At 30.9% G+C, this 18,272-nt stretch overlaps 1 protein-coding gene across 1 annotated transcript in view; it reads left to right on the top strand.

The window, feature by feature from the left end:
* LOC118196804 (putative polypeptide N-acetylgalactosaminyltransferase 10) overlaps window positions 1-18,272 on the top strand; it is a 74,702-nt gene that overhangs the window by 43,921 nt on the left and 12,509 nt on the right. The window contains exons 6-9 of the mRNA XM_035368272.2: window positions 5,297-5,525; window positions 7,097-7,318; window positions 14,107-14,217; window positions 16,889-17,032. Of these exons, the coding sequence (XP_035224163.1) occupies window positions 5,297-5,525; window positions 7,097-7,318; window positions 14,107-14,217; window positions 16,889-17,032 (706 nt within the window). The remainder of the gene's footprint in view (window positions 1-5,296; window positions 5,526-7,096; window positions 7,319-14,106; window positions 14,218-16,888; window positions 17,033-18,272) is intronic.

Below are 18,272 nucleotides of genomic sequence, written 5' to 3'. Positions count from 1 at the left end.
CTCTTTTCGTATGAAAAATTTTAAAACAGGGATCTACACACAGTCCTACGTTACATTCCTTGAACTCGTAATAACTCATTTGCCGTTTTGGAGGATTTTTCTGGGAATGTGAACAAATGAAGCATTGTCGTCTCATTTTCTTATCAGTCTCTTCTGAACAAAGTTTTGGAAAATGTCTTTCAGTTAATCTTTCAGAATCAATATCAGAATATCAGAATCAATATCTGAAATATTTTGCATCATTTCTGCTATTTCATGCTCTGTTAAACATTTTCGATGCTTCGACATTGAAACGGTAAAAACAAAAAGAATTCACGTCTAACAAGATCTCATTATTTTCTAAAAACTGAACTGTAAACCGAAATACTCAACGCTTTAGCGCATATAAAACTTCTACTTACAATAAACAACTACCATGTGGCGAATAAAGTGCGATTTAAAGAGACGTCATAAATCCCATTCGGAAAAATTTAGTTCCTCGTTTGTTTATACAATCAAAAACACATGTATGTGAGTCATGCTTCTCTCATTTCGAGTAGAAGGTCTAATGTACATGTATCTGAAACCATATGGACATACAGTGCCATCTTGTGGCAGAAATTATAGTTTGAAAAACGTTCCAAGGTACTGGCACAAATACGTGACAGTCGGTAGTAAATGCAACAATGCTCTGGCACGCCTACATGTCGGCCGGTAGATAAGTGTGTTCGTTGCTGACACCTATACGTGGCAGTTGGCGCGAAGGGGTTAATCTTCTAATTGGATCCGGCTTATTATTTTTTTCAGACTGTTAGAGCAATTTTAAAAAAGTAAGCTTGAACTTTTGATTATGTCAAATAGAATTTCCGATGCTGGAGCTGCCAAAGGATCTACAAAGCGAAAGTATGTTTCGATGTCCATCAAACAAAAAGTGGAATTGCTGCAAAAAATGGATAAGGGCATATCCTTTGTTTCTCTAACCATTCCAAAATATGTTTATCAATTTCACGCTGCTCTGCGGGGGGGGGAGGACGTCGCGGCGCATAGTGAACTGGAAGTTGATCTGTCAGCACTATCTTTATCTTCAGGGCAGATGTTTTTATTTTATTCGGCTTATAATTCCTTACTAAATGTAGTATTTCATCTCGATGTACTCCATCTTTGATATGATTTAAATCAAATTCTTCATCATTATAAATATCACGAATACACATCAAATAATTTTCTGCTTGCAATTTTTTAATTTTGACTATGCGTAATGTATGCTTTACGCATGGGTGCGTTGAAAGAAATGTTTAATAAAGTAAACAAATAAATATTAAGCTTTTTTTTTTTTTTTAATTTTGATACCCTTTAGATCATAATTGCTCTTTATTTCATAAATTACAGTTTCATATTTTTAATTTTTATAATTTCAACATGCCATCTTACCAGATTTAAATTGATGATCTATAATCCGGAAAAACCGATAATCCGGAATCGCCAAAGTCTCGACAAGTCCAGATTAAAGACTTTTGACTGTGTACCCATTTTCTGGCTTTTATCTTTTGCAGTCATTGCTGGTAGACTTGTACTTCCAATTACAGAAGTGTTTTGATGAAAATATTCATGTTTTGGCAATGTCAAATATAAAAACAAAATAATAATAATAGTAATTTTGAACAAATAATGAAATCTAACTTTTAATGCAGTCTCTTGATTCTTATATTTATATTTAGGAAAGTTTTATATGCATTATGAAAAAATAAAAATGCAAGATGATAGAAATTGACCAGAATATTTAATTTCAAAATTCACATTTTTTATTTTATTTTCAGCATGACTTGAGGGATTAATTGATTAAGTTAGAATAATTCAAGGAAATAAGTTAAAATGAAATGCAGAAAAAAAATGTGTATAATATAACACTAGATTGACAGGAAACGTCATTTGCACCATATTTCCATTTTAATTGGACATAACTTTTTTAATTCTTTATTTATAACTTTGATATTTTTTCACTTTTTATAAAAACTTATGAATATTACATGATAATTAATTCATTTTAAGTAATTATTTTCATTTTAAGTAATTATTTTCAATTTTAAGTAATTCATTTTAAGTAATTGTTCATTTTAAGTAATTATTTAATTGTTCATTTTAAGTAATTATTTTCGACAATATTATTGTTTATTCATAGAATTACAGCTCTCAGTCATTTTGACTGTATCCAGAAAATTATAGATTTCTCAATATATTTATGACTTTTTAGTTATTTCTGGTTAGCTGATAGATAAACTAGTGTATTTTTGGTAAGGAAGATTGCATATTTCACAGAAGTGAGTGGGAAATAAAAACACTTGTTTCAAATTTTTGTGCACCACATGTCTGTGCATTTCGCTTGATTTAGAAATTTTATTTTTCAATGGATACAAATGTACCTTACTTCATTTGAATAGTTTTGTTATCAAGAACTGGATTGTTCCTACTAGTGCAAGTGAATCCAATTCATCTGATGGAGAACATGTATACACGACACAGAAAAAGGAAAGTAAAATCCTAAAGACTGCAAACTGATCCATTTGCCCTTCTTTCGGATATCTGGAATGCTTTTATAGAAAACTGCTTGAAATGTTATTAACCGGGCGAAAATTTAAGAGTGGATGAACAATTATTTTCCCTGAAGACTCGATGCCGATTTGTTCAGTACATGTCTAAAACGGCGGACAAATTTGGCATTAAAGTTTTGCTACTGATGTGCCATCAAAATATTTATTGAATGCATTTCCCTATTTGGGAAACGATGAAACAAGACCAGTTGGAGAAACAGTAGGTAAACATGCAGCTTTTCGCTTGATGGAACTGCTGAAATTAGTAAAAAAAAAAAAAAAAAAAAAAGAGGAATTCAGGGATAAGCTGCATTGGCACAGTAAGTTGTTAAAAAAGAGAAGTACCTTATTCTTCCAAAAATATGACGGATGAGCTCTGTTCTAGTAGGATTACTAAGCATGAGAATATAAAACTTATGTCTTACCAAGGGGGAAAAAAAAGAAACAAGAATGTCCTGCGCCTGAGGACCATGCACCCAACACTGGAAATTGCATCTGATGAAGAAAATACACCAGAATTTGTGAATTTTCACAATTCAACCAAATTTAAAGTTGATGGTTAAGACCCAATGGCCAGAAAATACTCAGTAAAGTCCTTATCCAGCCATAGGCCAATTCAAATTTTTATTTTTTTTATAGTCTTGATTTGGCCATGATAAAGGCATGGATAATTTATAAGGAATATATTGTATATAAGAGTATCAGCCATTGTGATTTTATTTTGAATATGGCTGAGGAGCTTTGAAAGATGTACATTTCATTCTAAAATTCAGAAACTTTCTTTTTTTAGCAAAAAAAGAATTGCGTCAACCCTTCCCGTAAGCATAAACAATGCCAAATAAATGCATGTAGAGGTAACAAAACTTCGAATAGGTGTGAATACTGTAAAAAATGTGTTTGTGGAACTTGTACAGGTAAAATTAAAAAAATTAGTAATCTGTATGCACTGCAAAACCGAGTAATGCATGTACTAATATGTGTGATTTTTTATATATTTATTTCATATTGAAAATTTGTATGAGGCAATTTATTAAATAAGACATTTAAAATAGCTAGATTCTTTTTCTCTTTTAGCCCTTTGTTATATTAAATTATCCTTCTTTTAATATATTTACTCACTTTGCTTTATTCTGCCCTTTGTTACATTAAATTACTTTTGTTGCATGTATTTACTCGGTTTACTTTATTTACTTATTAAACAAGCAAAATGTATTGCTATAAGCATTAACTTTATATAATATTAGCGAAAAGCAAACCTTTTCTTTTATTCGAAACAAGCAGTCATGACCGCTGATCATAGTTATAGATACGCGGAAAACATAGTAATGCTAGTGTTAATAGGCTGTACAAGGACGTCATGTGGTGTACACATCAAATTTTTTGTTTTTATATTCTTAAGCTCATATTCCCACTGAAAAGTGTGTGCAATTGAATCTCTGTTTATGCAAACTGCTGTCAGCTAAACCTTTTACGATAAATCTATAATCAGGTTCATGTTCATAAAAATCAAAATGCCTTATTTTTGTACATACTGTTTTCAAGATTTCTGTGTTGAACATATTGAAACTAAACATTGAAATTTTGCTTCTAGGCTTTTAATTTCCATCTAAATCATTAAAGAAAATAATAAGCAATTGTTAAATTAGAAAATAGTTAATGAACTTTTATTATTATTTTTTTAATTACTGATACAATATCCTTTAGATGGAACTAGAGAAATACATGATGAAAATTAATAGCACCTGAGTTTAAATGCATAAATAGTTACAGTAAAATGCAGTGTATAAAAATATTCAATTAAAAAACTTAACAATATTTTATAAATAACTAAGTTTCCAGTTTTAGAATCCTGGTCTGGAATTGCTAGTTCCCTGACTTATTTATTTGTAAAACAGTAAAAAATCTGCTGAAGACTTTTTTTAACAGATTTTTTTAACCTCCTTCTTTCTATTGTTGGTAATTTAATAATTTTAAAACAAATTTTTCTCATAGAAAGTAAAATTGTTAATTTTTTAATTGAATGCTTTTTAATGAGGTAAATCAGTGAAAGTGAATTTCTGTTTGAATGCTTTCCTTCAGCTGCTAGATATTGCAAGGTGTAGTATTGTAAATATGATTCTTTAGATGGCCCCAAAGAAAAAGATTTGTATTGGTTAAAGAAGTGGAATTTGCGGGCCAGCTAAAGTTAGTATTTCTTGAAATTAATTTATTAGGATATTATTATCTCATGGTGTAGGTAATTATTCCACCTTGCTGTCATTGAAAGTCTGGTGTGTCATGGAAAGCTAGATGCGCAGACTTCTCTAGCATTTCATGGCATTGTGTCCCATCCTACGTTACCTCTCTCATCTTTGAAAAAGCATCAGCTGATTATTTTTTCTGAGTTAACGTACACCAAATGTGATCCTGAGTCAGTATAATTGATACTGATGAGTGGAGGAATTCATATAATGGAATCAGGCATAATGATCCCTGTCATAGAAAATGCTTTGGAAAAGGCACAGCAAATCAAGACCATCTGCATAATATCATGTCCTCTGATTAGGCCAAAATATTTCCTGTTGCTACCTTCTCACATACAGAAACATTATTTCATGTAATAAAAAATTAAAAAGTTATTTTGTTTTTAAATGATAGCATGACTTTTGGGCCACCATATATTAGCATTACATTGATTTTTTTAACAACACTTTTGTAAAGTTAATTTTTTTTCTCTGTGAATAATTTAGAAGCCCTGTTATGGCTGGTGGACTTTTTGCCATAGATCGTTCTTTTTTCTGGGAGCTGGGTGGCTATGATGGAGGATTAGATGTTTGGGGAGGTGAACAATATGAACTGTCTTTCAAGATTTGGCAGTGTGGAGGTCAAATGGTAGATGCTCCTTGTTCCAGAATTGGCCATATATACAGGAAATTCGCACCTTTTCCAAACCCCGGAATAGGAGATTTTGTTGGGCGAGTATGTTAAATAAATATTAATAATTTTATATATTTATATTAAATATTATTTTTTAATATAATTTGGTTTTATTACAGTGTATGCCAAAAAAATTACAAATTTTTAATGTGGGCATGTGTTGTGTATCATATGTATGCACATGTTTGTAAAAACAAGCAAACCTCCATAAAATTAAGTACACAATTTCTAAAGCAATTAAAATCAAAAGTTCAGAGCATGAGAAATGAAAAGCAGATATTTTGATTCACAATTCTTAAGAATGTCATAACTGTAGCTTTTGTTCTTCAAAAGTAATAAATTTTCTGTTGTTAAACTTCGTGTATATTTTCTCCTTAAGTTTTTGAAATAAATCAAATTGTCAAAAATTTTATTACTACTGCTGTACATTTTATTTTAGTTCATATTGATTATTTAGATAATTTGAAACATGTCTGTATTTTGGGTTTAAATAAAGATTGTTAGTCAAATTAGACACTTAATTGATTGTCTTATTAGCCCAAAGGGCATTAATTAACCCTGAAGGGCTATTAATTTCGCTTTGGCATTTTTCATTGATTCACTATAAACGTTGAGTCACTTTTTAAATTGTTGCCACCAAATATTAGAGCCTTGTATTATATTTAAAGAAATTAAATAATGAAGAGTCTGCATAAATGTATGTACGTTTCTCACCTTGTGATAATTAGTCATCAAATTTCGAGTAATGTACATCTCCACCCGAATATGGGCATCTGGAAACCCAAATTTAGAATTTGTTGTACTATCTATTTAATATTTCGTAAAACATTTATGAATTTTTGATTAAGAAACTCGATGATTTCAAAGCTAGCCATGGTAACACTGTACGGAAACATTTTTATCTCGAGTGCGCAAGATTGTGTATTGAAAATTCTAAAGGCGTGCTCTTTTAAAATTATTTTGTGATATTGCTGTTGAATTGAATTTTATGGCTTAAGTCCAAAGAATATTATATTTAATAAATAAAGGTAACGCACAAAACGTTAAAAAAAAGGCCTCTTTGGACATAATATAAGATCTGAAAACTTTGAGATTTTTTTTTTTTTTTAACTTTATATATATTTGATTGCTTTGGTCTGATTAAAGAGGTCCCAGCTTAGAAAACATTTTTGTTTTTAATACCTGTGTTTATTTGTTATCAGAAGTATTCATCACTTTTATAAATAATCATCATGAGAATATTTCATAAAATATGAGGAGCTAACACAAGATATTAATAACGTATTAACTTTCATACTGTATGAGTTTTAAATCTAATTCTATATATAAGAGAAGGAAAAAAGATTATTCAGAAAGACCTTCAAAATATAAATTGTCCCTATCTTCAGAATTTTCATAAAGGTAAGCTAAGAAAGAAATCAAATGTATGTGAGCTGGTATAAAATTTCACTAAATTACTAATAAGATGATTGGAAAAGTTTTGTGTGACTATTTTTGTGCATTTACTGAATTAATTAAAAGGATTTTATAAATAAAAGTGAAATACTAAATGAATTCTTTTATGAACATTTTGCTCTTAAAAGTTACCTTTTTAAAATATTTTTCTTTTGCAGAATTACAAGCGAGTTGCAGAAGTATGGATGGATGAGTACAAAGAGTATTTATACCTACGGAGGCCTCATTATCGAGACATAGATCCTGGTGATATTTCCCAACAAAAGGCCTTGAGAGAAAAATTAAAATGTAAGCCTTTCAAATGGTTCATGCAAGAGATAGCTTTTGATCAACCAAAAAAGTATCCACCTATAGAGCCACCAAATTTTGCATCTGGAGAGGTATGCATCTTTTTTTCCCCTGATTTTAAAGGAAACCAAAGTATCTCATTTTTCAAGTGCAATTAATTCATAAAATTGTATTATTTTCTTAGAATTTTTTGTTCAAAATCATTTGTTATATTATTACACATATAAGCAGGGCCCAACTTAGCCTAATTGGGGCCTGGGGCAAAAACTTTTTTGTGCCCCCCTTCTGCCTCACTACTTCAGTAATGAAGAACAAAACTTTATGGACATATTTAAATTTTTCACTTCATTATAGATATGTAATAAGAAAATTGACTAGAACCTACGATAGCTATAAAGTCCCCCCTCCTTTCAATGGTCAGTCGAAATATCGTTCTATCCATTTTATTGATTTTCTTATAATTCTATGTCCATCATTAAAAGGATATGGCACATCTGAAGAGCCAAAATTTGACAAAAATGCTATTTAAATGTATAATTAGAAAATGTAAAGACTTTTTTAGCAATTTGAATTAATTAATGAAAAATACCATAGACAAGTCCTATACACTTGAAAAAAGCTTTTAGAGAAAAGCTAGAAAAATGTTCATTAAAGAAGGAAACATAAAATCAACTTTCTGTTCAATTTGGGAGTCCTCCCTGATGTAGGAGGCCTGGGGCAACTGCCTCGTATGCCCCTGTCTTAGTCAGGCTCTGCATATAAGTATACATTGTGATGAAAATAATTATAAAAAATGCATGCATGCTTACAAGTATTTGAAAAGGATTAGAGCAAATAATAAAAATATGATATTATAGTATACCATAAAACAAAACAAAAAGAAAAAATAAATAATTTTCATATTTTTTTAAATGTAACTTCTTTCTTGATTACTTTATTGTATTGAGATATTTATTATTGATACTAAGAAATGCTTACTTTTTATTTTAAGTTACATGAATTATTTTCTCATATATTTAAAATCTGCATTATTCCAAAATACTTAACTATCTAATTTGGTGGAATTGTTTATTAATCAGCTACCTTATCATTTTGCCTTTACTGTCTCTTCTGCTTTGGCTGGTTCATACTAGGATACAAATTACTTAAACACATTAAGATATTCATAAAGTATTAGAGTTCTCATGAGTTAAACAGATAGCGTGTGGCAACTATCAATGACAACCTTGCTGTTGTTTTTTCTGGTGTTTGAATTGCTTAACTTGGCTTTAATCTTGCTAGACAAAATTGCTCGTATAAAGTGAGTGCATAAGCCAAAGCTTACAGGAGCACTTTGTCTAGTAAAGCTCATATTTTATTTTATTGCAGTTATTCCTACAAGTTATGGTGTTTGATTTTTGTATACATTGGTTGTGTATCTATAAGCCTGAGAAAGTGGTAAATAACTTTATTTTAAACATTCTTCTGTGTTTAAACCTTCTTATGTTAATTTACTGAGACAAGTCATCTGACTGTCATTACGAACCTGGAGTTAGTGTTTAAAGTAGTCATAATAATTATTTTGCTAAACAAGTAAAGTAATAAATATTTTTGTATATTATCTGAAATATGGGTTGCAGTTGATCATTTTGCAGTATAGTAGATGCATTAGTTATAAGCAAAATGCAGTTTTAATAGACAGATGATCATAATAAAAAATTAAATATGTTGGGGTTTAACGAAAGTTTCCCGCCACCGCAAATATCTTCTGCGCAAACAGTCCACTTTGACGTGTTTAATCATATTTTATTAAACAATATTTGGCATTTGAAAAAAAAAGAGGCTTGCTTTAGAACGTGTTGTGAAGTTTGTAAAAATATCGTTATTGTTAAGTACAAGCTGTCTGAAATGGAAATATCATACTACCATTTTAGAATAAATATTTACTTCCAGTTCTATTGCAAAAAGTCAGCTACAGAATGTCCTCAAATCATGTGTATAGCTTTAACAGGCATGAAAGTTTTCCGCGTTTTCGCGGTATTCCGCTTTTTTTAACATCACTCGGGCTGTTTCTGAGATCGATGTAGAACCATTGAGAAATTGCGACCGGCAAATGTGAGGGGAGGGTAAATGGAGGACACGCTCTCTCCCTCTTTTCTTTGTAAAAAAACTTTACATCATGCCAGAGATCGCGAAATACATTGTTTTACATCAAGGCGAAGTAGGTGGGGCTTATGTAGAAAGGCGGAACTAGATGCGTACGAATATTGAATCATAGAAGAGCAAGCAACCGTCAAACGAGAGTTGACTTCAATAATTGCAGTGATCGGTGCTGGCACCATCTGTCGGACATACGGATAACCACTTGCATTCTCCAGTACACAAAACTCTACGTAAAAATTTAAGGAATGCTCATAAACTGTACAAAGAAGAGCTAGAGATAAAAAAGGAGCGAGAATTAAAAAAAAAAAAAAAAAAAAAAAAAGCAATTAAACATTGCAGAAAATAAAAAAGTATCAATGGATTGTATAAAAGCTGCTGAAAAGAAATTAAAACTAGCTTGCAAACGGAAATTAGAAAAGTTGGCTGCAAAAGTAGCAAAAAATAAAAAGCTTTTTCCCTAAAAATTTTTAATCAGTATCGAGTGAGACAGACAAAATAGTTATTTTTAAAATTCCTCCTTTAACTATATGTTATCTTATTTTGTTACTATATTATCTCACATAACTACTTTTCTGTTGTTATATAAAGTACTGTTTATTGAACTAAAAGTGAAGATAATTGAAAGCTATAGTAATAGTTATATATATATATATATATATTATCTCTAAAACTTGTCATTGCCTGGAAATGGGCAGTAATATATAACATAAATATGTATATTAGTGTGTTGTAATGTTGTGTACAGGTGTACAGCATTCATGTATCAACTGTTAAATTAAGTTTTTTTTTTTTTTTTTTTTTTTACAAGTGGAAGATAAAATTAAATTCTTTATTATTCTTAAATTATTTGAAAGCTATAGTAATAGTTATATATATATATATATATATATATATTATCTCTAAAACTTGTCATTGCCTGGAAATGGGCAGTAATATATAACATAAATATGTATATTAGTGTGTTGTAATGTTGTGTACAGGTGTACAGCATTCATGTATCAACTGTTAAATTAAGTTTTTTTTTTTTTTTTTTTTTTTTTTTTTTTTTTTTTTTTTTACAAGTGGAAGATAAAATTAATAGCAAAAATAGTAAGTACAAGTATTATTTTAGTTTAATTCTGTGTGTATGCTTAATACTTTTTATATTAAAAGGTTTTTTTTTTTTTTTTTTTTTTTTTTTTTGAGGTCACATGTGTGCATTAAGTTTTTGTGTAATTTTGTGTCCGCGCATTGTTCAGCTTTTTTTGCCAACTTGCACTTTCATGCCTGCTTTAAGTACCAATGTTGTATCATAAGACACTGTGAAGGTTTGGTACTGAAAGTTCAAAAACAAGGACTATGACATGCAAGAAGCAGAGTGCTCTGGCCTGCCTACTGATGTTTATGAGGCACTTGTGGAAGAAGATCAGTACAGTCAAAAGTCGTTAATTCGGACACCCATAATACGGAATGATCTATAATCCGGACCTCAAAACTAAAAGCTTTCTGCGCATGCGCCGCGTTGACACATGCGCATAGGCGTTTGCGCGTGCACGTAAGACCTTTTACGACTGCGCATATGAGTGTGCGCAAGTGCAGAATACGTTTTCGCGTGCGCGTTTTATGTATAATGGACGTATAAGCTAAAATTATCTAATTATCTATTTCAGTTAATGTTGATGATTGCGTTGTTCCTTAATTTTCGAATTGGATCCGGCTTATTATTTTTTGCAGACTGTAAGAGCAATTTTATAAAAGTAAGCTTAAACTTTCGATTATATCAAATAGAATTTCTGATATATATTTGTTAATATGTAAAGGATCTAAAGCGAAAGTATGTTTTGAAATCCGAAATCTGTTTATCAATTTCACGCTGCTCGGCGGGGGGAACGCCGCGACGTAATGAATTGGAAGTTGATCTGTCAACACTATCCTTATCTTCAGCGCAGATGTTTTTATTTTATTTGGCTTATAATTTCTTTACCAAATGTAGTATTTCATCTCGATATGCTCCATCTTTGATATGATTTAAAACAAGTTCCTCGTCGTTATAATTCGCTTCCGATAGCGAAGAAAAGTGACAGAGGTTATTGAAAACGAAAAAATTTCGATTGACAAATTAGTTGGTGTTCTCGACACAGCAATTATAGGACTTGAACAGCGGAACTTTGTAACTGAACAAGAAATTATGTCTGTTTAATAGAATTAAAGAGAAAGTATTATCACATAAAACGAAGCAAAACTTAAACAACTTACATTGAAAGAAAAATGTTTAATAAAGTAAACAAATAAATATTAAGCTTTTTCTTTTTGCAAATTTTGATACCCTTTAGATCATAATTGTTCTTTATTTCATAAATTACGGTTTCATATTTTTAATTTTAGAATTTCTGCATGCCATCTTACGAGATTTAAACTGATGATCTATAATCCGGAAAAATCGATAATCCGGAATCGCCGAAGTCCCGACGAGTCCGGATTAACGACTTTTGACTGTATTGCAACCATTCAAGAGCTTACTGATGAGTTAGACAATGTCATGTCCATTAGTCGCACAATGCATCACATAAACTTGGCGTATAAGTTCAGTCGCTGAGTGCTGCATGATCTGACTCAAGCAGATAAAGACAGACATGTTCAGACCTGCTCAAATATCAATGCGAGGACAAAATTCTGGACGTGATCATCACTTGTGATGAAAAGTGGATTTACTTCAACAACACAAGCAGGAAAGGGAGTTGGTCTACTCCCGGTGAGCCCGTCGGCAGCATGACCAAGCGTAATTTAACTATAAAAAAAGATCATGCTTTGTATCTGGTAGGATTGCTGTAGTATTATCCACAAAGAGTATGTGGAAAAAGTTAAAACCATTGACAGAGTAAGGCATGCACTGAGATGCTAGTCTGTGTTGACACTACTATCAAGGAAAAACATCAAACTGTATTCCAACACAAAAAGGTAATGCATCAAGATAATGCAAGACCACATGTGTCTGCATTCACCGGCTGGCCTCTATACTGACTCAAATGAGATCTTTTGGCACACTCACCATATAGCCCCAACATCGCTTCTTCAGATTTTTACCTTTTTTCCACATCTGCAGCTATATCTTGCTGGTGTGATCTTCCATTCTGCACAGGACACCGGAAATCAGGTTGATCTGTTTTGGGACTCGTGGTCACCAAGTATCTGGGCCGAAGACTTCAAAAACTGCCAAATATTAGCAGAAAATCATAAATTTGGGTGGTGATTACTACTCGCGCTAAAGATACTGCTTTCATGTTTTTTTTCCCTTGACTTCATTAAGAAAATATTTTGGCAAAAACTTTCAGTACAACCACATATATTCATTAATTTAAAACTGAAAGTAGAAAAAGTCCAAATGTAAATATTTCTGAAATAAATCTTTTTCATGCAAGTCCTTTAAAAAAATCACACACACACACACACCAAAAAAAGGGGGACACCCCCCAAAAAAAATTTATTTTTTGAATTGAGAATAAAATTTTTTAGAACCATTGAAGTTATTGAAGAAGAATTATGTCATCATTCAATTATAATATAGAACAAGCATGACCAAATTGTGACTCCATGATTCACATTTAATATAGCCCATATTGTAACAAAAATAATTTTGTTTTAGAATTATCATTCCAACTGAAATCAAATTGATGCTAAAATATACTTCGTAATAAACTGTAATTTTATGTTTGTACTTATATGTATAGCAGTTTTAAGGAATACTATACTGTGTGAAATTTTTGTTATTTACTAATAGATTATGATTTTTTAAAGCATGTAAGCCTATCAGAACAGCAGAAAAGACAAATGTATTTAGTAAACTGCATCTGTCATGTACTTCATTAATGTAGGTGCTTTCCACATTTTCATAATGAATATGCTTATTTGTAATTTTCATTGGGAAAAACAAAATCTATCTTAGGGTCCTGTTTGTGTTTAAGGAATTAAATGCAAATGCTTCTATCTTCTCATATATTGGTCCTTAAGTTAACTGTGTGAGAAAACTAAACTGTTATTTTTTATACAAAAAATCTGCTAAGCTGATAGCTTATCTCTAATAATTATTTTATTTCTGTCAGAGTGTCTTCTCCATTTCATTTCAAATAAAGTAAAATCTCTTGATTCCATTTGTGAAAAGAATAACACAGTATTTCTCAAATCATTGAATTATTCTTTAAATGAATGCAAAGCTTTTTATATTGTTGTAAAGACCACTATGTCTTCCTTCTTTTCCGATTTGCTCTTATTAAAACCAGTTGTAATCAGAATTGGAGGTAGATTGGAAACTAGAAGAAAATGCTTTGTTTTCTATTGAGAAAAAAAAATATTTAGTTATAATATTTAAGTTTATCGTAAAGTTTAAAATTTGTTTAACATAGAAACATACTTTCCTAAATACAATACAAAAGCAATGAAATATATATGTTGCATATAGTAGACAAAATTACTTATATGTAAACTGTGTTTATCATAAAATATGATATCATTGACAAATTTGTTGAAATTTTTTAAAGCCGTAAAATACTTTTTATTCAAAAAAAAAAAATTTATGCTTTTAAAATGATATGAATATTCAGTTGTGGCTTTTCAGTTTTTCTGAATTCTAACATGTGGCTCCTACTGACATGAAGTTTAACCATCCTCAGTATAGAGAATGTAAATGTTTCAACATATATATATTGCAAAAAAAAGAATTTTTTTTCTTCAATTCATTAGTTTTACTTTTCTGTCTTTATAGGTTAGAAATGTGGCTAGTAATTTGTGTATTGATACAAGATTCCGTAATCAAAATGATAGATTTGGTCTTGAAAAATGCATCAAAGATCATGCTGCCCAAGGGGGTGAACAGGTTAGTGCTATATGAATGTACAGTTTCATTAAACTGTACTAAGGGAAAAAAATGTTTGTATTTACTGTGTTAGATTTTTGAATAGTATAGCATGAATGGTGTAAGTTCACTATTATAAAATTTGAAAATGCTGGTTAATATTGAGGATAATTAGAAATAGCTCGAATTATTAAAACACAGTTTTTAAAGAACCTAAGTGATTAATAGCACTTAGGAACCTAAGTGATAACAGTTGAGGTTAGGAGTAAATTTTTCCTTAGCTATTTTTATTAGTTGAACTTTTGGGTATATACAAAATATTATCATTCAGCAAATGAGTCCCTTATCTTGGGGGATCCTCAATAAAACTCTTGCATGGTCCCCACAAATTACAGCTATTATCCAGAAGTTTTGAGTTCGTAAAGCTGAACTATGCCCCTTATTGCACTAAACAGTGTATTATCTATAGGTAATAAGTTACTCATTTACAAGTCCATTCTACATCCATTACTGTGTTATGCAAGTCTAGTTTGGACATATACTAAAATGACTAATAGAAAAAGAGTTGCAAGTCTGCCAAAATAGTGTTCTACGCCAAATAATTAATGCAACATTCAGAACAACATGATTCATGAGGAATTAGGTTTTAAGTTACTCCGCACTCATTACTATAAATTGGATAAAAAATTTCATGAAAGGCAGCAACAAATTGACAACTCGAGTATTAAAATTTGTGATTATGACTTTAACTGCTTAAGCAATATTGACAAGGCCGATGGCCAAATTAAATGTATGGATTATGTAAATATAAGCTATATATATTCTATCACCCATAATACTCTCAGATTTTATACCTTAGTATTGTGCTTTGTATTCTCTCTTTTGTATTTGTGTTCATGTACATATTTTGTTAACAGATTCAAACTGCCATAATTTGCAGTTGCTTTATCGTGGGTTACCAGTCAGTTTGTCAGCTTCTGGGTTTTCATAGTTTATATCAGCTTATTAACATCTCCCTTCTCCCAATTTTTATTTTTAACTGTATAAAACTATAATAAAAAATTCACAAAATAAATTTAAAAAAAAATAATTAAAATTATTCTTTACGGTTATTGCTTATAACCTTTCGCAATCACCAAATTATTCTACAAGGGGTAGAACCTTGTTCTCAGGCACCCTAGAGTTGCAAACACCGTTCTACCAGGGAGGCATTCAGCAAATGGTATGTTGGAAATGGGAAGAACTTTAAAAGAACATGTCATACTGTATATACTTCAAAAATAAGTTCTATTGTTCTAAGCTTTTCTTTTGTAGTTTCCAGTATTTATAACAGTGTTGACAATATAATAATACAATTATGTCTGTTTGGAAAGGGCAAAAGGGAAAAAAGGAAACAAATTATAAAAAGCATTAGAATTATGTTATATGAAAAATTTTGCTCTTTGCACCAAATACAGTCAAAAGTCTTTAATCCGGACTCGTCGGGACTTCGGCGATTCCGGATTATCGATTTTTCCGGATTATAGATCATCAGTTTAAATCTGGTAAGATGGCATGCAGAAATTATAAAATTAAAAATATGAAACCGTAATTTATAAGATAATGAGCAATTATGATCTAAAGGGTATCAAAATTTACAAAAAAATAAGCTTAATATTTATTTGTTTACTTTATTAAACATTTCTTTCAACACGAGCATGCGTAAAGCATACATTACGCATAGCCGAAATTAGAAAATTGCAACCAGAAAACTATTTGATTTGTATTCATGATATTTATAATGACGAGGAATTGATTTAAATCATATCAAAGACGGAGTACATCGAGATAAAATACTACTACATTTAGTAAGGAATTATAAGCCGAATAAAATAAAAACATCTGCCCTGAAGATAACGATAGTGCTGACAGATCAACTTCCAGTTCATTTCGCGCCGCAACGTCCCCCCGCACAGAGCAGTGTAAAATTGATAAAAGATTTCGGAACGGTTAGATAAACAAAGGATATGCCTTTATCCATTTTTTGTAGCAATTCCACTTTTTGTTGGATGGACATCGAAAGATACTTTCGTTTTGTAGATCCTTTGGGAGCTCCAGCATCGGAAATTCTATTTGACATAATCGAAAGTTCAAGCTTACTTTTGTAAAATTGCTCTTACAGTCTGCAAAAAATAATAAGCCGGATCCATTTCGAAGATTAAGGAACAACGCAATCATCAACATTAACTGAAATAGATAATTAGATAATTTTAGCTTATACCATTCTTTATACATTAAACGCACACGCGAAAACGTATTCTGCGCTTGCGCAGACACATATGCGCAGTCGTAAAGGTCTTGCGTGCACGCATAAACGCCTATGCGCATGCGCAGAAAGATTTTAGCTTTGAGGTCCGGATTATGGGTGTCCGAATTAACGACTTTTGACTGTATTTCAAATCTGAAAATGCATATTTTTTGTAATTACAATATATCATGTAAGCTTAATTTTTCTTCATTTTATTCTTTCATAAAATGGCTGCACTAACCTTCAGTCTTATTCTTATTTAAATTAGATACAATTTTGTTTTCAATTTACTTTTTTTTTTTTTTTTTGTCTAATTTCTTACTTGATTACCATTTTTCTTTTGAGAAGCTGAAGATTGCTCTTTCATGTGTTTATATAAAGCATTAATTTAATTTTTAAATACAGCAGTTTGAATTGACTTGGCATAGAGATATTAGACCAAAGAAAAGAACAGTATGTTTTGATGTGTCATCATCTGACAACCATGCACCTGTTGTCTTATGGAGTTGCCATGGGATGCAAGGAAATCAAGAATGGAAGTATAATTATGTAAGTGAATAGAATTTTTTCTCAAATGCAAATATCTTTAGCTATACTGGATAGTGAAGATCATGTGTCATTTAGATATACTTAACCCTAGAATACTACCCATTCGTCTCCTGGACGAAGCTCATAACAATTAACCTTGCCCGGTCTTCCATAAAACATGGAATTGGGAAGTGTGACTAAGTACCTTTATATGATCCATTCCGCTATAGATTAAGACACTCTTTCATACCAGAATATTTTCTCATAAAGCATTTTTAGAACAATATTCATCTCACAGACAAATGGTTAGCTGTAATGTTTCATTTCAGAATCCGACTTAAGTTCATTTCTGTGTTGCCTTGAAAATGTCAAAGAGTTTTTGTGCAAAAACTTTTTGGGGTAGACCTGAGGCTACCCAAAAGTGATGAATAAAATTCTATTTCTTGGAATGAATCGAAGAAAGAAGATTTTGCCGAGGTTGAAAATCACGAATTCACAGATAGCAACAAAGATGGAAATGAGGAATTATCACTTGACAATAAAGATGAATAAGAAATAATATTTGAAAAATAAACTCAGGATGATGAAAATTTTCATTTGAAATATGGAGTTAAAAAAGAAAATGCTAAACAAGTTAAAAAATTAAATTTGAAATACAGAGCCTAAAAGGAAAATTCTTAAAATTTGAAAAATACCAAAATTTTTTCAGTCATGAAAAATCTGTTATTTACCATTTTATCATCTGTTATTATTAATCTGTTATTTAATATTTTATCATGTGTTCCTAAATCAAGCAACACAAGTACAGCATCTCACAATATTATCAATTTATTAAAGAACCAAAGGACTGAGCCGTAAAAGGGACTGCAGACACATTGAATGCAACAAGATGTCATGTAGTAGAAAACTCGCCGAAGCCTCTTTTCTGCATTTCGCAATATGATAAATAGCAGTTTAATGCATGCACATGTTATATATGTGAATAATTTAAAATTCGAAAAGGCATTATCGAGGAAAAAGTTTGCAATGAAGCTAAGTGAAGATGCTGTTGCTCCATGGATGAAGAAGAGTTACAACACACCAACTTTGCCTCAATCAACCAGAACAACTATAAGCGAACTGTTGAAACTTCCTGAACAATCTGACAGTAAAAAAGAAGAAAATGTGCTTTTTTCCCATACAGTTTGCGTACAATGACTTCCAACTTTTGTCAAACATGTTCCAGAGTAATGCGCAGAGAACAACATGCTGGTAAGACTGC

Source organism: Stegodyphus dumicola, chromosome 3 (genome assembly GCF_044657685.1).
Source record: "Stegodyphus dumicola isolate Sdum_Otavi_A_Nest chromosome 3, ASM4465768v1".
Classification (NCBI taxonomy): domain Eukaryota; kingdom Metazoa; phylum Arthropoda; class Arachnida; order Araneae; family Eresidae; genus Stegodyphus; species Stegodyphus dumicola.
The sequence above is the reverse complement of the archived record's forward strand: the minus strand, read 5'-3'. Positions and strand labels throughout refer to the sequence as shown.